The sequence below is a fragment of the Saimiri boliviensis genome, chromosome 14 (genome assembly GCF_048565385.1).
Source record: "Saimiri boliviensis isolate mSaiBol1 chromosome 14, mSaiBol1.pri, whole genome shotgun sequence".
Taxonomy (NCBI): Eukaryota; Metazoa; Chordata; class Mammalia; order Primates; family Cebidae; genus Saimiri; species Saimiri boliviensis.
In genome coordinates, this window is record NC_133462.1 from 6772802 (window position 1) to 6797956 (window position 25155).

General features: G+C 55.3%; 2 protein-coding genes across 4 annotated transcripts in view; one reads left to right on the top strand and one right to left on the bottom strand.

Moving 5' to 3' along the window:
- The window catches only part of VSIG10L (V-set and immunoglobulin domain containing 10 like), a 68006-nt gene that overhangs the window by 14767 nt on the left and 28084 nt on the right, over positions 1 to 25155 (top strand). For 2 of the 3 annotated variants that reach the window (XR_012513761.1, XR_012513762.1), the window contains exons 11-13: positions 4887 to 9388; positions 10415 to 10546; positions 16646 to 16791. The gene's annotated coding sequence lies outside the window, so the exon portion shown is untranslated. Of the gene's footprint in view, positions 1 to 2683; positions 3014 to 4886; positions 9389 to 10414; positions 10547 to 16645; positions 16792 to 25155 lie in introns of those variants that run through there. The other variant, XR_005578511.2, reaches the window with a different exon arrangement.
- IGLON5 (IgLON family member 5) lies at positions 50 to 21465 on the bottom strand. Its single transcript, XM_039465707.2, has 8 exons — positions 21318 to 21465; positions 10605 to 10683; positions 9004 to 9236; positions 6591 to 6710; positions 5219 to 5353; positions 4909 to 5029; positions 4233 to 4387; positions 50 to 1692 (listed from the first exon to the last, which is right to left on the bottom strand). Exons 1-8 carry the CDS (start codon positions 21394 to 21396, stop codon positions 1604 to 1606), a joined length of 1011 nt encoding a protein of 336 aa, XP_039321641.1. The 5' UTR covers positions 21397 to 21465; the 3' UTR covers positions 50 to 1603.

Below are 25155 nucleotides of genomic sequence, written 5' to 3' on the forward strand. Positions count from 1 at the left end.
GCCCTTCATTAACTGAAATCCTTAATGATATTGACACCTGCAGGCAGACTTTGGAAAAAGGCGTTTATTGGTGTGGTGGTCTCAACACTCCCCATGAATTGGAACACACGGCCCCCAGGGCCCCCCACCCCCTCCCTGACATCCCTCCCCAGTCCCACCCCATCCCCTGGACCCTGGGAATGGAAGACAATGTGGGATGGGGCCCGTGCCCCTGTCTGAGGTACAGTCACTGCGCCTTGCCCTCTCCTCTTCTCCACCGGACTCTGGGTGGTGTGGTTTGGGGTGGGTGTTTATATAGAGGGTCTCCTGGGAGTCAGAGCTGTTGACATGGCATCTGTGTCTGGGCTCAGGATGTCTGTGTGATGCGTCTCTGTCCCCCACTTGGTGTGGTGTGGTGTACCAGGGTGGAGTATTCCTACAATCAGAGCTGAGGCTGCAGCCTCTCAGCGTCGCTTCCTGACAACAGATGCCTACCCAGGAGGAACTACAGCTAGTCACCAGCTACAGGACAGCTGGAGCCAGGGTGCTATTGCTGGTCACAGTCGCTGGTGTGTGTGTGTGTGTGTGTGTGTGTGTGTGTGTGTGAGGGCGGTCAGGTAGCCTTTGGGAGGTACAGTTGGTAGAGAGGCCAGGGAGTGATAGATCAGCAAGCCCACACCTGTGGGCCGGCTGCAAAGGCCCCAAGGGCAGCTGGCTGGTGCCACAGGTGGGGAAGTCAAGGCCAAGGGGAGTGGTGGCAGGGGTAGGGCAAAGCACTGAAACAGACAGGCAACTCCTGCCACCAGTCTGACAGTTGGATGGAAGCACCGATTGGCCCGGGAGGGGGCCAGAAAATCCAGGGTGGGGAGGGACAGGGAGAGTGGGAAGGTCTCAGGCTACTGAGCCAGCAATGGGGCCTCTGGCTACAGGAAGCTGGTGGTTGACAGCAGGGAAGCCCAGAGCCCGGATGGAGGTCCCCCACTTACTCACAAAGGCTGAACGACAGCTTGACAAGTGAATGCAACACCTCTCTCCACTCCCAACCTGCCAGGAGATGCCCTTTCAACAGGGGGAGGGTCCGTGTGCGTGCATATATTGGGAAGCAGGGAGCCTGGTAAGCCTCTCTTCACAGCTTCCACTGCAGAGCCCCACACCTACCTCCAGCCAGAGGTGAGAGGCAGTAGGGTTGGGGACAGTGGACACGGGGGCGTCGGGGGTGGGAGGACGGCTGAGTCCCCTCCCCCAGCCCACCCACCCACACACACACAGACACAGACACCTACACACGCATGCAGGCTCACACTCACACAGTCACACCCACACGAGCCAGTTGACAGCCTGAGCTAAGAGAGAGGGGTATGGGGTGGCGGGAGTGGGTCACAATCGGAAACGTGAACGGGTGGCGAGAATGGCTGTAGAAAGATGCATAATTTTGCGTTATCCCTCACAGTGATGGGTTCTCTAAAGATCTTTCTTCCTCTGCCTCCTCCTCTTCCTCTCCTCTTCTTCCTCAGTGGCCGAGAGCTCTTCTGCCCCCACGAGACCCATGGCTCCTGCTCCCCCTTTTCTCTCACTCTTGGCCTGAGGCCCCCTGCAGGGGGAGGCGAGCTCCACTAGGTTGCGCCTACATTCTCCACCACAGCCAGCCCAGGGCGGAGAGGAGGGCCAGGGGCCCTGGGGGCCTCGGGGCTGAGTTCTCCAGGGATCCTGGGCCTGTGGGAAGAGAAAGGGGGTCATGGAGGGAGGCCTGACAGTGGGGGACCCCTTGTGTGTTTCTCCAGGGGGACTGTCTCTTCTGAACCCACCTCTTTAGGGGCCTTTTTGGATCTCTCACTAGGTGTGCCTGCTTTTCTGACTCTTTTATTTTATTTTATTTTTATTATTTTTTAAATTTTTATTTATTTATTTATTTTTGAGACCTTGTTACCCAGGCTGGAGTGCAATGGCGCGATCTTGGCTCACCGCAACCTCCGCCTCCTGGGTTCAGGCAATAATCCTGCCTCAGCCTCCTGAGTAGCTGGGATTACAGGCACGTGCCACCATGCCCAGCTAATTTTTTGTATTTTTAGTAGAGACAGGGTTTCACCATGTTGACCAGGATGGTCTCGATCTCTCGACCTCGTGATCCACCCGCCTCGGCCTCCCAAAGTGCTGGGATTACAAGCTTGAGCCGCCGCGCCCGGCCTACTTTATTTTTTAATTTTATTATTTTTTTGAGATGGAGTCTTGCTCTGTTGCCAGGTTGGAGTGCAGTGGAGTGTGATCTTGGCTCACTGCAAGCTCTGCCTCCCCAGTTCAAGCAATTTCCCTGCCTCAGCCTCCTAAGTAGCTGGGATTACAGGCACACACCACCACACCTGGCTACGTTTTTGTATTTTAGTAGAGATGTGGTTTCACCACATAGGCCCGGATGGTCTCGATCTCCTGACTTCGTCATCCGCCTGCCTCAGCCTCCCAAAGTGCTGGGATTACAGGTGTGAGCCACTGAGCCTGGCTTTTATTATTATTATTTTTTAATTATTATTACTATTTTTTGAGACAGTCTTGCTCTGTCACCTAGGCTGGAGTGTGGTGGCGCAATCTCGGCTCACTGCAACCTCTGCCTCCTGGATTCAAGCAATCCTTCTGCCTCAGCATGCTGAATACCTAGGACTAAAGGTGCCCACTACCACACCTGACTAATTCTTGTGTTTTTTTTTTTTAGTACAGATGGGGTTTCGCCGTATTGGCCAGGCTGATCTCAAACTTCCAACCTCAAGTGATCAGCTTGCCTTGGCCTCCCAAAGTGCTGGGATTACAGGTGTGAGCCACTGCGCCCAGAATGTTTCTAGAAGTGATCAGATCTTCACTTCTTTTTCACTGTCTTAGCCTGGGACTCTCAGTGTCTGCCTTCCTATCTTTTTTTTTTTTTTTTTTTTTTTTTTTTTTTTTTTTTTTTTGAGACGGAGTGTTTCACTCTTGTTGCCCAGGCTGGAGTGCAATGGCGCGATCTCGGCTCACCGCAACCTCCGCCTCCTGGGTTCAAGCAATTCTCCTGCCTCAGCCTCCTGAGTAGCTGGGATTACAGGCACGCGCCACCATGCCCAGCTAATTTTTTGTATTTTTAGTAGAGACGGGGTTTCACCATGTTGACCAGGATGGTCTCGATCTCTTGACCTCATGATCCACCCGCCTCGGCCTCCCAGAGTGCTGGGATTACAGGCTTGAGCCACCGCGCCCGGCCTGCCTTCCTATCTTGCAGAGTCTGTCTATCTGGCATTTCTGCGAGTCATCTTATACTCAGCATGCCCCAAACTACTGCCTCCCACACTTTCCTCCCCACACAGTGGCTTCCAGCCTCCGTCCTAATCACTTCTCTGTATCAGTACTTCAATGTACAGCCCCATCCACCCAGCTCCTCAGGCCAAAACCTCAGAACTATCTTTGACTCGACTTTCCTCTTCCATCAGCCCTCCGCATCCAGTCTAATGACTGGTCCTAGGAGCACCACCTCCAAAAGTCTCTCAATACAGAGACTTGGTGCCACTCACTGCCATCCCTTACCTGATGACTACAGCAGCCTCCTCCCTCATCTCCCTGCCTGCATCTTGCCACCACCCCATTCCTCTATTTTATTGAGACAAGGTCTTGCTCTGTCCCCCAGGCTAGAGTGCAGTGGTGCAGTCATAATACCTCACTGCAGCCTGGACCTCTCAGGCTCAAGCAATCCTCCCACCTCAGCCTCCTGAGGAGCTGGGACTATAGGCGTGCAACACCTAGTTAGGTTGATTTTTAATTTTAATTTTTTTTTTTTTGGTAGAGATGGGGGTCTCACTATGTTGCCAAGGCAGGTTTCAAACTCCTGGGCTCAAGTGATCCTCCCTTCTTGGCCTCCCAAAGTGCTAGGATTACAGGTGTGAGCCACCACCCCCGGCCTCCAAAACTATTTTTTGTTTATATATGTGTTTGCTTATTTGTCTACATGTCCACTTGTTTGTTTATTGCTTTTCTACTCCTGCTAACCATAAGCTCTGCAAATGCACAGACCTCGTTTCTTTTGTGCACAGCTGTGTCCCCCACGCCCAACCCTTAGCTGGCGCTCAAGGAATGCTGATTGCGTGGATCGGTTTCTTACTGGCAGTGCTTTTCAGTCTCAGAGTCGGTCTCCTAAGCTCAGGGTCAGCCTGAGGGGCGGTCTCTACCTTCCCTGCCCCGCCCACCTTCCCGCCCCTTCCCCGCCCACCTTCCGGCCCCCGCCCCGCCCCCAGACGCACGCAACAGCCGCATGGAGGCGCTGGACGCTCCCAACCGGTTGGCGGCGCGACACGTGTAGTTGCCGTAATGCCGGGCGCTCACGTTGGCGAAAAGAAGCATCGAGCGGGTGCGCTCCGTCTGCACCTTCAGGCCCTCGGCCGTTCCACTGCTCAGCCTGTCGGGGATCCGGGTCAGGGGCTGGGCTGCAGTGCCCAGCCAGGCCCGCCCCCTGCCTCTCAGGCTCCTCGGTTTCCCGGAGAGCCGGCATTCTGCCCCCTACCCCAGGGACCTCTCGCCTCATGGACCCGGGGTGACTCCCACCGCTGCCTCTCTCCAGGCACCCTGGCCTCTCAGGGACCCTGGACTCTCCCAGGGTGCACCCCCAGCCGCTAGGGACTCCCGAACTCTGCTGCTCCTCTAAACCTTGCCGGACAGATCCTCAGCATTGACCCCTGACCCCTGACCAGCTCCCTGAAAAGTCCAGGGAGACGGGGCTCCAGCATTCATCACCCTGGGACCCAAGCTTGTCTCCCTGGCGCTGCTCAGATCCCATCACCTAGAAGCTGGACGCACCAATTCCAGGCACCCAGAGCTCTGCTGCCCCCCCCCGCCCCCCTCCACCCCCCTGCCCCACAACCCAAGGGACTAAGGACCTCCCCCTGCCTCTCCCACAGCCCCCCTCAGTGCTATCCTCACAGTCTGTCGTCCTTGTACCACTGGAAATCCGCGGGGGGCACCGCCATGGCTTCGCAGCGCAGGAGGGCGGCCCGGCCCAGAGCTGTGCGGGCGCTGGTCACGTCCGTGATGGTCGGAGGATCTGGTGAGGGGCGAGGGTCAGCGAATTCTCTTAGCCGCGTGGGGACAGAAGGAGTCCCGCCCCCAGCCCCGTCTCCCTCAGGCCGAGAGGCCTTGCCCCGGGCTTCCTCCTCCCTCAGACCCCTCCTCCCCAGGGACTCGGGGTTCCGCCACCCTTTCGTGCCCAGTGCTGGGGGTGCGGGGAGCTCACAGTTGACTGTGACCAGCACGCGGCGGCTGTCGGGCGCCGAGTTAACCCCGTTGTGAGTCACACACTCATACTCCCCGGCCTGGCCCCGCTGGATGTCAGAGATCTCCAGGATCTCTCCCTCCGAGGTGAAGCCGTCTGTGGGGGGAAGGAGGAGGAGGGGGCAGGGCCGGACACAAACACTTAACACGGGACAACACGGGCACAACACGGACACACATCAGCGGGGCGGGCACGGCAAGGCCTGGAGTGCCCGGGTCAATGGGGGCGGGGTGGGGGAGGGGCTGCGGGGCTGGGGGTTTGGGATCTCTCCAGGTCGGGGTGGGGGAAGGAATGAGCGTCTGGGATTCAGTATCTGGAACCCAGGGGGTGGATCAGAGAATCTGAGGGTTCAGGAGATCCCTCCAGGAATCTGACTCAGATCATGGGGCTCCATGGGGAGGACCCCAATGGGGAGGGTGATCCCAGGGTCGTAGGTCTCAGAAGGATCTAGTAAGTACAGAGCCAGTGGAGCAGAGTCCTCCTTCTGGGATCCGGTTCATGGGGTCTAGGGAATCAGAATCTGGTGATTGGGATCAGCAATCCAAATACAACAGAGCAGCAGTCTCAGAAGACTCTCTGGGACTTAGAGCACCCAGAGATCCCGGATCTCAAGACCAGGATCATGGGACTCAAATGACCCAGTGGGGCAGGATCCAGGGATTCAGGGAATGGAATCTAGTGGTCGGCACCATGGGTCTTCGAAGACCTGGAGAATGAGGATCCAGGGGTCTGGGATCTGCTGGTGGAGATCCACATAAAAGAGGTGATGGGTGATGTCTAGGACCTGGCCTGTCACGTACGGGCCCCCTGGCGCTGTCTGTGGGTAGCCTTGAGCACTGGTTCTTGGGGCTTGTTGAGGGGGACGGAGCTTTGGATTTAGCGGGTCTTGGCTGGAGCCTGGGAAAGTGCATTCCTGGCAAGTTCCCAAGGGATGCTGATGCTTCATATCTGGGGTCCATACCGTGAGGCCCCCTGGGCTAGAGTATCCAGCAGAAGAGAGGTAGAGATGTATGCGAGACTGCTAGTGCAGCCTGGCTTAGGGCGTCCAGGGGCAGGGGACTTTTTTTAGCCTGAGTGGGGAGACCTGGAGGACACTGGGGTTGGGGAAGTGATGCAAAAGCAGTGGCCCAGGCCTGGGATGGCAGGTTGCAGGCCAGTGGTGAAGCCTCTTGGATCTGGGGTCTGTGGATGAGATAACTGGAAGCAGGGTGGGAGGGGAAGCCAAGGGGCCAGGGATAAGCGGGCTTGGGAAACTAGCTAGGGATATGGGGAATGGAGGGGCCCAGACTGCGCAGTAGGGGACCGGGCTTTCGGCCTGGGATGGGGTCCTCACCTCGGAGCTGTCTCCAGGTGACCGTGGGCTCTGGCCGCCCCACAGCCAGGCAAAGCAGGTTCACATTGCCCCCCTCATTCACCGTCACAGGCGACGAGATGTTCACAATGCGGGCAGGGACTGCGGGCAGCGGGAGAGGCTGAACATGAACGCCTAGGAATCCATGCCCCCAGCCCTTTCTCTTTCAGCCCCAGGAGTCCAGGCCCCCAGCCCCTCCTCCCTCAGACCCAGGAATTCAGGCCCCCAGCCCCTCCTCCCTCAGACCCAGGAGTCCAGGGCCTCAGCCCCTCCTCCCTCAGACCCAGGAGTCCAGGGCCTCAGCCCCTCCTCCCTCAGACCCAGGAGTCCAGGCCCCAGCCCCTCCTCCCTCAGACCCAGGAGTCCAGGCCCCCAGCCCCTCCTCCCTCAGACCCAGGAGTCCAGGCCCCCAGCCCCTCCTCCCTCAGATCTAGGAGTCCAGGCCCCCAGCCCCTCCTCCCTCAGACCCAGGAGTCCAGGCCCCAGCCCCTCCTCCCTCAGACCCAGGAGTCCAGGCCCCAGCCCCTCCTCCCTCAGACCCAGGAGTCCAGGCCCCCAGCCCCTCCTCCCTCAGACCCAGGAGTCCAGGCCCCCAGCCCCTCCTCCCTCAGATCTAGGAGTCCAGGCCCCCAGCCCCTCCTCCCTCAGACCCAGGAGTCCAGGCCCCAGCCCCTCCTCCCTCAGACCCAGGAGTCCAGACCCCAGCCCCTCCTCCCTCAGACCCAGGAATTCAGGACCCCAGCCCCTCCTCCCTCAGACCCAGGAGTCTCTGCTATTTTCTCTGAAACCTGTCTGGGGCTGGCTGCTTCTTGTCTAATTGCTGGTCTTGTCTCTATTCTCTCTCCACCTTCATCCTAACTTGGTTTCTCCATCTTGGGGTCTGAATTCCTTTCTCTGTCTCTATTTGTATTTATTATTATTAAATTGTTAAATTAATTTATTTAACAAATACCCGCATGGAACTTTCTGTGTGACAGATTCTATTCGAAGTGCTTTGGCAAAATCCATTGATTGGACGCTCACTACCAGCCTCTGGGGTGGATGTTACTGTATTTGATCAATTCTAAGACATGTCTGTGCTTCCCTGCCCCTCCCCGCCATTTGAACATTTCTCCAAGCAGGATGGCCCTTCGAGATAAGATGCCAGGGTGTCATTAGTAGGGCTTTTTTTTTCTTTTCTTTTCTAGCAGGGCATAAAGTAAAAATGGCTCTTCTAGCCGGGCGCGGTGGCTCAAGCCTGTAATCCCAGCACTTTGGGAGGCTGAGGCGGGTGGATCACGAGGTCAAGAGATCGAGACCATCCTGGCCAACACGGTGAAACCCCGTCTCTACTAAAAATACAAAAAATTAGCGGGGCATGGTGGTGCGTGCCTGTAATCCCAGCTACTCGGGAGGCTGAGGCAGGAGAATTGCCTGAACCCAGGAGGCGGAGGTTGCGGTGAGCCGAGATCGCGCCATTGCACTCCAGCCTGGGTAACAAGAGCGAAACTCCGTCTCAAAAAAAAAAAAAAAAAAAAAAAAAAAAAAAAATGGCTCTTCTAATTGATGACATCTGGGATTTGACGTACGACAGCACCATCCCCATTTTGCAAAGGAGGAGTCCAGGGCCTCTCCTCCTGCTCAGGGTCCCTGGGCTGGTGGACAGCGTGCTGAGGTTGGAACCCAGGCAGTTTGGCTGCAGAGTTGGAGCCTGCCGGGATCCCCCTGCGTTCTCCCTGTCTCCAGGTCCTGTCTGTCTAGATGCTCCCTGTTCTCTACCGTTTCAGATGCCTCAGGAGCCGGGTCCTGACCGCTCTCTGCACCTCTCCCTCTGCCTCCTGCCTTGCTCTGGAACTTTCCAGCCCCGTCTCTCTTGCTGTGGATCTGGCACTTCCAGCGTCATGGGACTTCGCTTCACACCCTTGGCTCATTTTCTCGCCTGGCCCCTGCACACACTGTTGCTTTTCTGGTCTTAGCCCTGTGCCCAGCCAAAGGCGTCAGTTCAGACGTCACATCTGGAAAGCCCCCTCCCCCACCCCGGCCACCAGGCTCTCCTTGGAAAATCAGCTCCCAAGGCGCAGGACAGCCTGCCTTGCTCTGTAGCCCTGGTGCCTAGGTCAATGCTTGCACGGAGTAGGCACTCCAGGAATGGGGCAGAACTAATGAACGTGTTCTTCCCCCAAGCACCCCATCATCCCTGTAGCTCTCCTGCCCTAGAAGCGATCAAGCAGGTGTGTCGCTGTCTGTGTGACCAGCCTCCTTCTGCTGTGCTGAAATCCCCAAGGGCAAGGCTGCATCTGTCTTCCTCGCCATGTACCCCGGGGTTGGAGAACACCTGGTGAGTATCTGTCCTCATGCCTTGTCTCCCCGAGGCTCTCCACCCCTCCACCCAGCTGAGCCCCGGCCGAGGGCTCACCGTGGACGATGAGGTAGACCTGAGTGGTGAACGGCTGGTGGCGGGTCTGGAAGGAGCAGGTGTAGAGGCCCTCATCACCGAGTCCCACCTCGGTGATAAGGATGGAGAACTCCTCGGGGGTGTTGATGAGCAGCCGCACCCGCGGGTCGCTGGTCCAGCGGTCGTTGCCAGCGTACAGGATGTTGGAGCGGTTCAGCCAGGCCACGCGGGTCACATGCTCATCAATGAAGCAGCTGCGGGGAGCAAGAGCGTGGGAAGGTTCTTCACTCACCCAGCCTGAGCCTTCTGCAGCCAAAGGGGTGGGAGGGAGAAGGAGGCCACCACATCTCCAGGTCCCACCACGGCCCTGTGCGATGGATTCTGCTGTGCCCACCACACAGCCAGGGTAAGCCGAGTCTCAGGGAGGAAACTGTGAGCCCAAGTGCAGAATGGAAGGATAGCTTGTGGTTATTGAATGATCGTGTGTGTCAGAGACACAGAAAGGGGAGAACAGATGATCTGGGAGAGAGGAATAGAGAAGCAGAAGGAAGGAGACAGAGACCCAGAGACAGGGGTCAGAGAGCCACAGAGAGAGGGACAGAAACCCAGAGAGAGAGGGGACAGAGACCCAGAGAGAGGGGGACAGAGACCCAAAGAGAGAGGGAGACAGAGACCCAGAGAGAGAGGGAGACAGAGACCCAGAGAGAGGGGGACAGAGACCCAGAGACAGAGAGGGATAGAGCCCCAGAGAGAGGACAGAGACCGACAGAGAGAGGGACAGAGACCCAGAGACAAAGGGGGATGGAGATCCAGAGAGAGATAGAGAGAGAGCCAGAGAGAAAGCTACAGAGACCCAGAGAGAGGGGGATAGAGACTTAGAGAGAGAGGACAGAGACACACACACATACAGACACACACAGAGACAGAGACCCAGATAGAGACAGAGACCCAGAGAGAGGGGGACAGAGACCCAGAGAGAGAAAAACAGACACCCAGGGAAAGGGAGACAGAGACCCAGCGAAAGGGACAGGGCCCCAGAGAGAGGGGAACAGAGGCCCACAGAGAGAGGGACAGAGACACACACAGAGATAGACAGAGACCCAGAGAGAAAGACAGAGACCCAGAGAGATGGGGGGGCACAGACCCTGAGACAGAGGGGGACAGAGACCCAGAGAGAGAGGGGGCAGAAACACACACACACACACGGAGACTGAGACCCAGAGAGAGAGACAGAGACTCAGAGACAAAGGGGGATGGATACCCAGAGAGAGAGAGAGAGATAGACAGAGACCCAGAGAGGGGGAGACCTGGGAAGCAGTGCCCCGGCTGCCGTGTTTGAAGAGTCATCCTGCTCTCTAAGTGTGGTGTGTGCATAAATTCTTGAATCCTCGTAATAACTCAGTGGTAGTTAACATCTCTGTCCCTTTGACAGATGGGGACCCCGAAGCCGAGGGGGAGCCAGCTCAGAGTGTGTCGCTCCTGAGGGGAATGTGGAGCCCAGGTCTTCCCATCCCAGGCTGTCCCTGTAACCAGGATCCCCACCCAGGAGGGTGAAGCTTCGAAGGTAAAGGGGCAGGACCCCGTGGCTCCAGATCTGAGTCCCCACCCACCGAGGGAGGTACCTGAGGGTAGCGTTGTCGCCTTCACACACTGTGTAGTTGTCGGCAGGAGAGTTGAACTCCAGGCTCTGGGAGAGCAGCCCTGTGGAAGGTGGGGTGGCTTAGCCGTGGCAGCTCAGGCAGAGCCCGGTCATGGTGGCACCTGCCCACATGCACACGCACATCCTTGCAGGCACAGACACCGCCTACACCCACTGCCACACACATGCACTGATGTTTCCAGAGATACACACGCAGCAGACACAATCAGAGCAGACACAGGCAAAGAGAGAGACAGAGACCCAGAGACAGAGGGGGACACAGACTCAGAGACAGAGGAGGGCAGAGACCCAGAGAGAGGGGACAGAGACACACACACACAAAGAGAGAGACAGAGACCCAGACAGAAAGCGACAGAGACCCTGAGAGAGGGGGACAGAGACCCAGAGAGAGTATCTTCCCATGAGCCCACATGACTCAGATGGTTAGGCTCGCATGGACACACAAAGCTGCACACCTCCAGAGATGCAGAGACAATCACAGCACACAAACACAGATGCATGTTTACACAGACACATACATACAGAGACACATGCAAACATGTATGCAGACACGTGTACACAGACACATGTACACGTAAGACATCCACACAGACACATAGACACACAGATACCTCTGTACATAGGACACATAAATTTACAGATACAGAGCACAGTGACACACATACCAATATGAGCAGATTAACAATTACATAGATACGGCCAGGCGAGGCGGCTCACACCTGTCATCCTGGCACTTTGGGAGGCCAAGGCAGGTGGATCACCTGATATCAGGAGTTCGAGACCAGCCTGGCCAACATGGTGAAACCCTGTGGCTACTAAAAATACAAAAAAATTAGCCAGGCTTGGTGGTGGGTGCCTGTAATCCCAGCTACTCAGGAGGCTGAGGTAGGAGAATCACTCCAACCAGGGAGGTGGAGGTTGTAGTGAGCCAAGACCATGCCATGGCACTCCAGCCTGGGCAAGAAGAGCAAAACTCATCTCAAAAAACCAATGACATAGATACATATATATGGTCCACATGCACAGACACATGTACACAGGTAAATCAACACACAGATACTTGCGTACACAGAATTCATATGCACAGATACATGTATACACACATACATACACACAAATACATGTACATGGGTACATGAACATTTTCAGGTACAGTGTACAGACATACATGTACCTATGCACAGATGAGAGCATAGTATATATGCATACACACAGAAACACGCATATCTATGTGAATACACACAAATATATACACACAGGCCCACAAGAACACAGATGCACATGTACATCAACTCAGAAATGCACTGAAAGACATACACACAAAACCAGATGCATGTAGACACTCAACACGTGTGCACAGAGATGCAGACACACAGATACAAACGTGCACACAGAGATGCACATGTGTACATACTCAGACACACGTCCTTACACACGCGCGAGAACCTTGCGCGTGCTCAGACACGCGTCCTTACGCACGCGCGAGAACCTTGCGCGTGCTCAGACACGCGTCCTTACGCACGCGCGAGAACCTTGCGCGTGCTCAGACACGCGTCCTTACGCACGCGCGAGAACCTTGCGCGTGCTCAGACACGCGTCCTTACGCACGCGCGAGAACCTTGCGCGTGCTCAGACACGCGTCCTTACGCACGCGCGAGAACCTTGCGCGTGCTCAGACACGCGTCCTTACACACGCGCGAGAACCTTCACAGACACACATCTACGCAGGCACAGGCACACTGTATGCCCAAGCTCGCCAGGGCACACTTGCAGGTGTGTGCCCACGCCCGCTCGCACACTTCAGCAGGCAGGCCGGCCCCATCACCCCCATGCAGTCATCTCTCTGTAGACTGTGGCCAGTGGGCTGGACCAGGGCCAGGGAGTGCGGGGTGGGCCTGCGGAGGCGGTGGAGCCGGCACCAGGCGGAGAGGGAGGAAGGCCGGCTGGATGACCTTGGACTCCTGGAGCGGGAGGGGCCTATGCGGGGCTGCCCTGCCCCCAGCCAGGGCAAGAAGCTAATTAATCTAATGAATTAATGGCCCGTGCTGCCCCAATGACTCCCGGGGGCCCTCTCCATCAGCAGCCCCACAGGAAGGGGCCAGGATGGAGCCAGGTGCAGTGGGTTGGCCAAGGCTGAGCCCTGCAGCCCTCACCCTGGGCTCCCTCATGCCAGAGTCACTGCTGGGATTTGAAGAGGATGGAGGAGCGGGGCTCACCCTCCCCGAGATAAACACAGTGGGTACTGCTACATACAGCCCTGGGAACAACAGGAGACAGCTCGGGGGTGGATGATGGATGTGCACGCGCGCAAACCCACACACACGCGCGCACACACACACACACACACACCCCAGCTTGGACAAGGCAGCGACCCCTCCAGTCCTAGAAACAGTCCCCACACTTGCTATGCCCTTACCCAGACAGGTACACACACAGTCATACAGACACAACCAGCTCTAGCTACACCCAGACACACCCAGACACACACCCACAGTCACATGCATACAGACACAGGAGACAGTCCCACCCTCTCAGTCACACACATGGCTATGGCCCCACTCAGAGGGACAGGTGCGAACACGTAGTGATGCTGACACGCCCAGCTCCGCACAGACATCCAGCAGCAGGTCAGCTGGAAAGGAGGCTCTGCCCCAGGAGCGCTCATATTGTCACATTCAGCCCAATGTCACATTCAGACAGACAAAAGGGTCGGTCCCAGGCCAAGCAACAGCTACACCATGAGTCACCCCACCGTATACAGTATTTCCCACATGGCTCTCCTGACATCAGCAGCCCCATGCATGGCTGCAAAGTCCACACACAATTACATTCCTACACCACACACAAATACACACACACACACACACACACACAAAGACACACACACGCATGCTTACTAACGTAACTGGTTACAGAGACACCACTGGCCCGGGCACCACAATTTCCCCAACTTCCCACCTTGCAAGGCCCTGGGTCAGACGCACACAAAGCTACAACCCGTGTAACAAGACGGTAACACTGACACATCCCCGCAAGCACAAAGGGGCCACGCTGGGCTGAGAATCAGGTCATGTTGTCACCTGTGATCAGATCACACATGGCTGGACGCACACACACACACACGCAGAGGCAGGGATTTGGAAAGTCAGCAACAAAAACCTGGACTGAAAGGCAGTCACGGGTAGTGCTGCCAAAGAGTCACACGTATGCACCAAGATCCCTTCCCAGGCTGGTGAAGACAGACACACACATACCGTGCCCTATCCCCCAGACACACACAGGATTTGCCATGCTCCTGCTGAGACACCGCCTGGGCCAGGGTTCCTAAACGTCAGCGCTACTGATGTTTGGGGCCAGACTGTCCTGTGCAACCTAGGATGTCGGCAGCGTCTCGTCTCTGGTCTCAATCCACTTGATGCCACTTGATGCCCTATGGGGCATCTGGCAATGCCTGGAGGGATTTTTGATGGGGTAGGGGGAGCATTGGCATGATCATGGCTCACTGCAGCCTCAACCTTCTGGGCACAAGCAATCCTCCCACCTCTACCTCCCAAGTAGGTGGGACTACAGGCACACACCACCACACCTGGCTTTTTTTTTTTTTTTTAAGAGATGGGGTCTTGCTATGTTGCCCAGGCTGGTCTAGAACGCCTGGGCTCAAGCCATTCTCTCACCTCAGCCTCCCAACATGTTGGGATTACAGGCATGAGTCACAGTGCCTGGCCAGGGCTTTATTATCTGGTCACTTGGGTGGGGAGTGGACTCTGCAGGGAAGGCAGGACTCTGGGCGCCTCAGGACTTTACTATCTGGTCTCTGGGGATTGTCCATTGCACTCTGGTGACCGCCTATGTCTGGCTTTCCTATCAGATTAGAAGTTTCTTGAGGGTAAAGCCTGGTGTGTCCCCAGCATCTCCCAGCACAGGCCCTGGCCCTGGCCCTGGCCCTTGCCCACCAGAGGCCTTGGGAAATATTTGTTGAATAAATGAATATAAATGGATGCCTGCAACACTCTTCAACTCTTTTTTTTTTTTTTTTTTTTTTGAGACGGAGTTTCACTCTTGTTACCCAGGCTGGAGTGCAATGGCACCATCTTGGCTCACCGCAACCTCCGCCTCCTGGGTTCAGGCAATTCTCCTGCCTCAGCCTCCCGAGCAGCTGGGATTACAGGCACACGCCACCATGCCCAGCTGATTTTTTGTATTTTTAGTAGAGACGGGGTTTCACCATGTCGACCAGGATGGTCTCGAACTCTCGACCTCATGATCCACCCGCCTCGGCCTCCCAAAGTGCTGGGATTACAGGCTTGAGCCACCGTGCCCGGCCACTCTTCAACTCTTGAACTCCTACTCATTCTTCAAGACCCCAGTGCAAATGTCCCTTGCCCCAGGAGGACCTTTCTGACTGTTCAAGGCAGAGTCCCACTCCTTCTTCTGGGCACTGTTTGAGACATCACTTAGCTGAGACAGTGATGAGGAGTTTTGTAAGAGCCTGAATCCTAGCTGTGTCCTCCACAGGGTCCTGCCAACCTCAGAACGGGGAAGTATTTGTGGAAGGGGCATGGATGGTCCCCAGAGACCAGATAATAAATCCCTGAGGAGCTCGGGCTGGAAGATCAAATGCCTGTCTCACCACTTCCTAGCTGAATGACCCCCACTCCCGGCCAGTGTGAGCTTCCATTTCTCCACTGTACAAGGTGAAAAATAGGAGTTCTTCCCTGCAAGGGTTTTTGTGAGGGATTCCGTGAGAATATGCAAGCCAAGTGTTTAGCTCAGCTGTTGGCATGCGGAAGGAACCCAATAAATGCTAGCGGTTCCTAACAGCACCTTCTTTTTTAGGAACCATCTATTGCTATCCCTGGCTTGGCTTAGGTCTCCCTAAATGCTCTGCTCAGAGGAGCTGGGTGGCTGGGGGAGGGCAGGGCTGTGTCTGGGCTGTCAATTGCTCTGAGTCAGTGACTCCCAGACAGACACCCTGGTAAGTAGCTACTGATAAAGCCAACCCTGCTTAACCAGGGGGGCCCAGGGGACACAGTGTGGCAGCCAGGCAGCTGGGTTCAAGTCCCAGCTCTGCCACTGAGCACACAACTTACTTTGCCTCTCTGGGACTCAGTTTCCCCACCTGTAACGGAAATGATAATCGCACCTTCCTCATCAGCTTGTGGGGAGGATCACAAGACGTAATTCAAGTAAAGGTTCTAGTACAGTGCCTGACAGTTAAGTGCTGCAAACAGCCATCTGTGAATTAGCTGTTGGGGTGATTATGTGGCAGGTACCCGCCTGTGGCAAGGGAGGTATCTGGAGATGATTAGAGGGCTCACTTGTTCCCTGCCCTCATGAGGTTTACAGTCCAGACTCACAGGCTTCATACCTGTCTGATAAACCTTGGAATGAAGGTGGTAGGCAGGTGACTTTTCCTAAGAAAGAGATCCCTAACAAGTTGAGTGACCTTGGGTTGGGGGTAAGAATCTCCTGCTGCCCTGCCAAGGAACTTAGGCAAAGCTGGTTGGCAGGGGTCAGGAGGGTGACACTCTAATTCCAAAGTCCCAGAAGACACAGGTGGGAAACCTGGGATGCAGGGAGTGGAGGGAGGGGTGGGTGCAGGAGACTGGGGCAGGGAGGAGGGGGTGCGGCTCTGGCTAGGAAAGGCTGTGAGAAGGGGCTGGACCTGGCATGTCTGGCACCCAGGAGCCCCCAGGAGGCTCCTTCTCCCTCCTTTGCTGATCTCAGAAGTCTGAGGGCAGCGGCGCCAGCGGCACCCGGGGAGTCCAGACCCTGCGCCAAGAATCCTGGAACTAGACGCACCTTTCCTTTTTTTTTTTTTCTTTGAGATGAGGTAGCACTCTGTCACCAAGGCTGGAGTGCAGTGGCACCAGCTCTGCTCACCCCAGCCTCCCCCTCCCAGGCTCAAGCGATTCTCCTGCCTCAGCCTCCTGAGCAGCTGGGACTACAGGCGCATGCCACCACACCTGGCTAACTTTTGTATTTTTTCTTTTTTTTTTGTAGAGATGAGTTTCCCCATGTTGCCCAGACTAGGCTTGAACTCCTGAGCTCAAGTGATTTGCCCTCCTCGGCCTCCTGAAGTGCTGGGGTTACAGGTGTGAGCCACCATGCCCAGCCTGGACCCTCCTTTCTGCTGGTCCCACCTCAAGGTATTTGCCTCTGTTGTCGACTTTGAAAGGTTGATTTCCGCTCTTCCCTCAGGTCTTAACTCCATTCTTCTCTGTGCAGAGACAGTTTCCTCAACCACCTGAGCTCAAAAGCCAAGTCACTTCCACCTTCTTGACATTACTCATCACTCTGAAATTACCTTTTATTTGTTTGTTTTTGGGTTTTGGTTTTGGTCTTTGATCTCTCTCCATCCTGCTGTGATCTGAGCTCCATGAGGGCCGTGACTTTGCCTGGTTCTCTCGCTGCCCTGTGTATATATCCAGTGCCTAGAATAGCGACCCTGGTCCCCATGAGCATTTGCCGTAGGAACCAACCAAGCACAGCCCACAAGTCAGACGAACCCAGAGCTCGGAGGTCCTGGGGAGAGCTAGCTGGTCAGGGGCAGTGCAGGGACTCAAATCAGGGCCTCCTGCCCACTCCTGGCCACCATCATCACTCTGCCAGCTGCCCCAGAAGCAAAGAAACCACCCACTCATTTGCTGCTGCAGAAACTGCCGCTTGATTTTGTTGAATTGCTTTAAAATACCACAGTGTAGCTACTTTTGTAAAAAAAAAAAAAAAAAAAAAAAAGCGTAGGTGTGAGAGGGTGCGTGTGTGTTGGCATAAAAGATTTAGAAAAAAATTAAAGATAGATGAATATTTATGGATGCAAGGGAGATATGGTTAAGTGGGAAAAGGCCGATGGCAGAGAAACGGGCTTGTTTTGCTTCTATTTTGAGAAAAAAAAAAATCAAAAAAACAACCAATCCATCACTTATGTTGACCTTTGTGTGCTGTGTCTGAGTCTGCAGAAGTGAGAGAAAGCTATGCAAGGATGCACTCCAGCCACAGACCAGTTCTCTCAAGACAGTGGTTGTGAGAGGGGGTGGGTGGCAGGGCAGGAGCATTGTGAGGTTCGCCCTTATCGGAGGTGGACTCTTTTGCAATGCATTCCTCTTGCAGCTTGGACAGGATCATGAATAAAAGAAGAGAGGAGATGCTAGTTTCTTCTCTTAGATCTTGCCATGAGCTTCTTTTCCCCAGATAACTCAAACTGTCCTTGGGTGGATGGGGGTGTCTTTCTGGCATCTCATGCTGTCTCAACTCAACCCCACCCGATCCCCTCTCACCCCCAGTTCCCACCTGGGGAACCTAAGACTAGAGGTGGGGAAAGACTTGACCAAGGTCACAGGCCAGCTCCTGGCTCTGCCACAGCTTCCTGCCCCAGTCTAGCCCCATAATGATTTGTGGTGACTTTTTTTTTTTTTTTTTTTGAGACGGAGTTTCGCTCTTGTTACCCAGGCTGGAGTGCAATGGCGCGATCTCGGCTCACCGCAACCTCCGCCTCCTGGGTTCAGGCAATTCTCCTGCCTCAGCCTCCTAAGTAGCTGGGATTACAGGCACGCGCCACCATGCCCAGCTAACTTTTTTGTATTTTTAGTAGAGACGGGGTTTCACCCTGTTGACCAGGATGGTCTCAATCTCTCGACCTCGTGATCCACCCGCCTCGGCCTCCCAAAGTGCTGGGATTACAGGCTTGAGCCACCGCGCCCGGCCTGTGGTGACTTTTAAGAGTGAATGTGGGGGCCGGATGTGGTGGCTCCTGCCTGTAATCCCAGCACTTTGGGAGGCCGAAGTGGGCAGATCACCTGAGGTCAGGAGTTTGAGAACAGCCTGGCCAACATGGTGAAACCCTGTATCTACTAAAAATACAAAAGTGTGCCCAGCGTGGTGGCGGGCACCTGCAGTCACAGCTACTTGGAGGCTGAGGCAGGAGAATCACTTGAACCCAGGAGGCGGAGGTTGCGGTGAGCCAAGATTATGCCACTGGCCGGGCGCGGTGGCTCAAGCCTGTAATCCCAGCACTTTGGGAGGCCGAGGCGGGTGGATCACGAGGTCGAGAGATCGAGACCATCCTGGTCAACATGGTGAAACCCCGTCTCTACTGAAAATACAAAACATTAGCTGGGCATGGTGGCGCGTGCCTGTAATCTCAGCTACTCAGGAGGCTGAGGCAGGAGAATTGCCTGAACACGGGAGGCGGAGGTTGCGGTGAGCCGAGATCGCGCCATTGCACTCCAGCCTGGGTAACAAGAGCGAAACTCCGTCTCAAAAAAAAAAAAAAAAAAAAAAAGATTATGCCACTACACTCCAGCCTGGGCAACAAGAGTGAAACTCCATCTAAAAAAAAAAAAAAAAAAAAAAAAAGTGAATGTGGTGAATATGGAAAGTGGGAAGTTAAAAGGAAACAGAAGGGGAGTGAGACAGAAGAAACAGGGAAGTGGGAAAAGTCCACAAAGGGTACAAGGAGTGCGCAAAGAAAAGGAGGGGGAAGGAGAAGGCGAGAGACAAGGACAGGGAGCGGAAGGAAGAAGAGGTGGCCGGTGCAGTGGCTCATGCCTGTAACCCCAGCACTTTGGGAGGCCCAGGTGGGAGGATCGCTTGAAGCCAGGAGTTTGAGACTAGTCTGGGCAATATACATGACACCCCCATCTCTATAAAAAAATTTTTAAAAATTAGCCAGGTGTGGTGGCATGCACCTGTGGTCCCAGCTACTTTCCATATTCACCACATTCACTTTTTTTTTTTTTTTAGATGGAGTTTCACTCTTGTTGCCCAGGCTGGAGTGTAGTGGCATAATTTTTTTTTTTTTTTTTTTGAGACGGAGTTTCGCTCTTGTTACCCAGGCTGGAGTGCAATGGCGCGATCTCGGCTCACCGCAACCTCCGCCTCCCGTGTTCAGGCAATTCTCCTGCCTCAGCCTCCTGAGGCTGTGGGTGGCCGGATCCCTTGAGGTCAGGAGGTTGAGCCATGTGTATGATTGCACCACTGCGCTCCAGCCTAGGGGAGAAAGTGAGACCCTGTCTCAAAAAGAAAGGAAGAAAGAAAGACAGAAGGGGGCGGGGGAGGGAGGGAGGAAGAAAGAGAGAGAGAGAGAAAGAAAGAGAAAGACAGAAAAAAGGGAAGGAAGGAGAACAGGAAATAAATGAGAAGGACATGAGAGAAGTGAATGCGGACTAAGGAACACGGGAGGGATCAAGCAAGACTCAAGCGGGGTGCCAGTGGGCAACAGTGTGAAAAGCAGAGACAGATGTGGGACTGTGCTGTCAGCGGCCCGGACGGAGAGACAATTGTGCAGGGACAGAGGCAGGTGGAAAGTTCCCAGCGGATAACAGATGTGAAAGGATGGGTGCTTCCAGAAATGGCAGAGACACAGAGACCTAAAGAGAGGCATGACAGAGACAGAGACGGGTGGTCAGAAAGTCAGAAGGCGATTCGGACTGGTCAGGTAGGGGGAGGGCCATCGAGGGACTGACGCTCTGGCCCACCTGGTCCCTGCGTCCTGTGTGGATGGGGCTGTGTTGTGTTTGCGTGACTGGTGTCTGCAGGTGCTGCTTTGGGTGGGACGTTGTGATGGGGTTGCTGTGCGAGAGACTCGGCCTGTGTGGGCGGCGTCCCTGAGACTCTTGTCGGGGCTCTTGGTTGTCCCCAGGACTCTGTTCAAGGGAGGGCCTGGGGGAATCCTCCAGAAAGTCTGAATTAACCCAGCTCCCTGCCTGCTGAGCACCCACCCTCCGGCCTCCTGCCTCCTTGCACTCTCCTCCCTTTTCTTAGGGGGGATCTAAGAATCTCCTTGACCACCCTCTGCCTGCCAGGCCCTACTGGGGAGACTCAAGGTCCAGCTACCGGACCTCAGTGCAGAAACCTGCCCCAGGCCCTCTCCCCAACTGAGCCAACCAGGGTTAACCCTCTGACTCTGACTTAACCCTTCCCTTCCCTCTCCCTCATCTGCCCATGCCCATGCTCTTCCTCTGTCCAGCCCCAGGAACCCAGACATTCAATCAGAGCTCCGGAATCCAAGACCCCAGCCCAGCACCCTAACTTCCTGTATCTCCAGCTCTCTTCTCCCCCACATAACTGCAGCCCCCCAAGTATCAACACTTTCTCTCAACCTAGATGGCCCTGCTGGGGGATTTCAGCCCCTTCCCCTCTTTTTCTGACTCTGAGACACTCTTGTACCCTCCTCTTCTTGACCCTGGGAAGACATCCATGCCCCGACCTCTGTCCCGAGACGTCTACCCCAGCCCCCGGCAAGGGCCTCTTCAGGGACCCTCTCCACGTACAGATGGAAGAGCCCTGACAGGGCATCATCCCCTGCCCCCCACCCCAACTCAGTTTAGAGATCTGGCCCGGGGACCCTGACTCCAGTGTCTGCCCCCTCCTCATCAGGAGCCGCAGACTCCCACCCCCAGGCCGGGCTAGGTGTCTGCGACCCTCTTGCCCGCCCCTGGGCCCGACTTTGGCCCCGGGACGCCGACCCCTGCCCCAGGGCGCGGACCCCCACGTCCGAGGTCCCCCTGCCCAGCCAGGGGATGCAGACCCCGCCCCCGGGCCCAGACCTCGGCGTCCCGGGGCCTCCCCTCCCCGGCCCAGGGACGCAGCCCTCGACCCCCACCCCTGTTCCCCCGATCCCCCGCCCAAGACCCTGGCGTCCCGATCGAGCCCCCCGCCCCCGGCGCTGCGGTACCTCGGCTGATGACGGCCAAGCCGGCCAGGGCGGCGGCGGCGAGAAGCCGGAGCCGGGCCCCGGGCGCAGGGGGGGGCATCGCGGCAGAGGCGGCGCGGAGGGGGAGGGGAAAGGGGGGGCCGGTCCGGGGCGCGCGAGGCCTGGGGGGAGAGGGGGAGGGGGAGGGGGTCCCCGCCTGCGGCTGCACCGGCCCGGGGGGCGGCGGGGGCGGGGGGAGGGGGCTGGGGGGGCGCGACGAGGCGGCCGGAGCTGCTGCAGACCCGGGGAGGGGGGCGGCGCTGACGGGCAGGGAGACCGGCCAATCAGGAGAGGCGGGGGGCCGGGGAGGCGGGGTCGAGGGGGGGTTGCTTGTTGGAGGGAGAGGCCTTTGTTACTGCGGTCCGGCCCCTACCCCCTCCCTCCCCAGGCGTCCCCACGTCTTTCCACCCTGTCCGCAGAACCCGGAGTCTAAGATACTTCCTAAAACACAGCTCCCTCCTCCAGGTCCCAATCCCCCCTCAGACCTAGGAGGCTGGCCCCATCCCCTCCACCCTCAGACCCAGGAGTCCAGGTCCCAGCCCCTCCTCTTTCAGACCCAGGAATCCGGGACCCCAGCCCCCTCCTCCTTCAGACCCAGGAGTCCAGGCCCCCGGCCCCCTCCTCTTTCAGACCCAGGAGTCCAGGTCCCAGCCCCTCCTCTTTCAGACCCAGGAATCCGGGACCCCAGCCCCCTCCTCCTTCAGACCCAGGAGTCCGGGCCCCCAGGCCCCTGTTCCTGTGGGACACAGTTTAGCTGTTTCATCTATTTTCATAGATAACAACGAACACTGATTTTTGGAGTGAAATTTGCTTTTTTTCTCCACCCCAATCCTCATCCCCAGTATAAGAGGGCAATGAGAAGAGACCGGGGGACTTATCTTGGGGGAGCAGGTGGGGAGGAAACCATAATCCAGGGTTTAGGTGCAAAACATCCTGGCTCCCTGTTCTTTCACTGACTTGGCTGTGTGACCTTGGACAAGCCACTTCTCTTCCCAGAACCTCAGCATCTTCCCCTGCAAGATGGAAAAATCCTTATTGCCCAAGGTTATTGAGAAGAACGAGAGATCCTGGAGCAGCTCCCGGCTCCACCCAGCACCTCAACCACCTGTAGTCAGTTTCTTCCCCCGCTTTCTACTTTGCACCTCTTTATCAGCTGTATTCCATCCTTCTTCTCCTGTCCCCTTGGCCTAGGCAGGAGCACAGTTATCTCGGAGCCTACGTTATTTCTGTAGCAGTTCAAGACAGGAGCTTTTGAAGTTACCCAGCAGGGGCTGTTGCGCCTCAGAAACATACCTATCCTCACTTCCTTCCCCTTCCCCTCACATCCAATCTGTATGCAAGAGCCTCCGGCTCTGCCTTCAAAACAAATCTCTGCTTTGCCCTTTTCTTTTCTTTGACAGACTTTTGCTCTTGTTCCCCAGGTTGGAGGGCAACGGCACGGTCTCGGCTCACCGCCATCTCTGCCTCTCGGGTTCAAGTGATTCTCCTGCCTCAGCCTCCTGAGTAGCTGGGATTACAGGCGTGTGCCACCACGCCCAGCTAATTTTGTATTTTTAGTAGAGACAGGGTTTCTCCGTGTTGGTCTGGCTGGTCTTGAACTCTGGACCTCAGGTGATCCGCCCACCTCAGCCTCTGAAAGTGCTGGGACTACAGGCGTGAGCCACCATGCCCGGCTGCTTTGTCCTTTTCTTATTCTCCCATCCTGGTCTGAGCTTTCCCCATCTTTCCATGCAGGGCTCTGGCCATAGCAGCCTATGCTCTGCTCTCTTGGCCTCTACCTTTGCCTCCACCTTCAGAACAACAACCGCTAAACACCTGGACCAGCTGGGGCCGCTCCCTGCCTCAATCACTCAGCCCGTTGTGGCCTTCTTTCCGTCCCTTACACAAACCAAACAATTCCAGCCCCAGGGTTCTTTGCAGTCGTTGTTCTTTATGCTGGAATGCTCTTCCCACCACACTGGCACATGGCTCTTTCTTAAGTCTCACCTTCTCCCCTTTAAGAAGCCTTCATTGGGCTGGGCACAGTGTCTCATGCCTATAATCTCAGCACTTGGGGAGGCTGAGGCGGGAGGATCACTTGAGGTCAGGAGTTCAAGACTAGCCTGGCCAACATGGTGAAACCGTGTATCTACTTAAAATACAAAAAACTAGCTAGGCATGGTGGCAGGCACCTGCAATCCTAAGCTACTTGGGGGGCTGAGGCAGGACAATTGCTTGAACCTAGGAGGCAGAGGTTACAATGAGCCAAGATCGCGCCATTGCACTCCAGCCTGGGCGACAGAGCGAGACGTTGTCTCAAAAAACACAAAACAAACCCAAAAAAACCTGAAGGCGTTACCGATCATATGATCCAAAGTAGCTCCTACTCCCAACACAGTAACTCTGTGTCGCACCTCTTCATAACATTAATAATTTTCTTCTTTCACTGTTATTTTTGGTTGCTCTCCCCTCACTCCCACTTCCAGAACGTAAGCTTCACGGGGGTTTTTGTTTTGGATTTGGTCTGCTTCTGTTCGAGGATGCGTTTCCAGAGCCCAACTCAACCTAGTGACTGACATGTAGGTACTCCAATAAATATGTACGGTGCGAATGAGTTGGATGGCTTAGCTCTATCTGGAGAGCTGGAGGGAAGTAAAATACAGAGGGAAGAAGAGACCCGCCGTGTTCACAAAACTGGATGATGCAAAAGCTGATGGTGTTCTGGAGGTGGCTTGCCTTGGCTCATAAGAGCAGATTATTAAATTTTCAGAAATTGTGCAAGCCAGATGTTAAACCATTGTTAGCTTGAAATTGGCCATTTTGAGAGGATTTACACCATAGCAATGGTGAACACTACAAATCAGGACTTTCTGCGTTTTGGAGAATCAGCTTACCAGCCCACCACTCTACAAAATCCACTGTGATCCTGGTGAAAGGCCATTTACTGATCCTCTTTGAATTCTGGGCTGTTCAGACTTAGGAAGAGAACAGGGGCTCCCTCTTCCTGAAGTGGCCCATCCCATGCCTGATAACGTATGAGTGCCCACTCGTATAGGCATCTGTCTAAGCGATTTGTACATATTATCTCCTTGAAGCATTATGACATCCTTCTGAAGCAGAATTTATCTCTATCCCTATTTCACAGGTTAGAAAAAAGAGACATGGAGAATTTTTTAAATGCCAAGAGCTATAAATGTGTGATATTGTGAAGGATATATTTGGTCTTCGTAACACCCTTCACCTCCACTAGCAGGCCCCAGGTCACTTCAGTATAGGAGCTGAAAGTTAAGTGGATCACCAATGGCCAGTGATTTAATCAGTCATGCCTATGTGATGAATGTTCCATTTAAAAACCCCAAAAGACTGAGTTTAGGGAGCTTCTGGGTACTTGAACACATGGAGGTTCCTAGAAGGTGGCATGCCTGGAGAGGGCATGGCAAGTCCATTCTCTTTCCCCTACACCTCACTCTGTGCATCTCTTCATCTGTATCCTTCGTAATCTCCTTTAAAATAACCCGGTAAACATAAGTAAGTGTTGCCTAAGTTCTTGGAGCTGCTCTGAAAAATTAATTGGGCCAGGTGTGGTGGCTTACATCTGAATTCCAGTACTTTCAGAGGCCTAGATGGATGGATCATGAGGTCAAGAGATCCAGACCATCCTGGCCAACATGGTGAAGCCCTGCCTGTACTAAAAATACAAAAATTAGCTGGGCGTGGTGGCACATGCCTGTAGTCCCAGCTACTCAGGAGGCTGAGGCAGGAGAATCACTTGAACCTAGGAGGCAGAGGTTGCAGTGAGCTGAGATCGTGCCACTGCACTCCAGCCTGGTGACAGAGCGAG

Coding starts and splice junctions, on each gene's coding strand:
- IGLON5 (XM_039465707.2), bottom strand. CDS start 21,396: ATGCCCCCCCCTGCGCCCGGGGCCCGGCTCCGGCTTCTCGCCGCCGCC. Junction 5,030..5,218: donor CGTGCTGGTCACAGTCAACT/GTGAGCTCCCCG, acceptor GCCCCTCACCAG/ATCCTCCGACCATCACGGAC. Junction 4,388..4,908: donor TGGTACAAGGACGACAGACT/GTGAGGATAGCA, acceptor GATCCCCGACAG/GCTGAGCAGTGGAACGGCCG.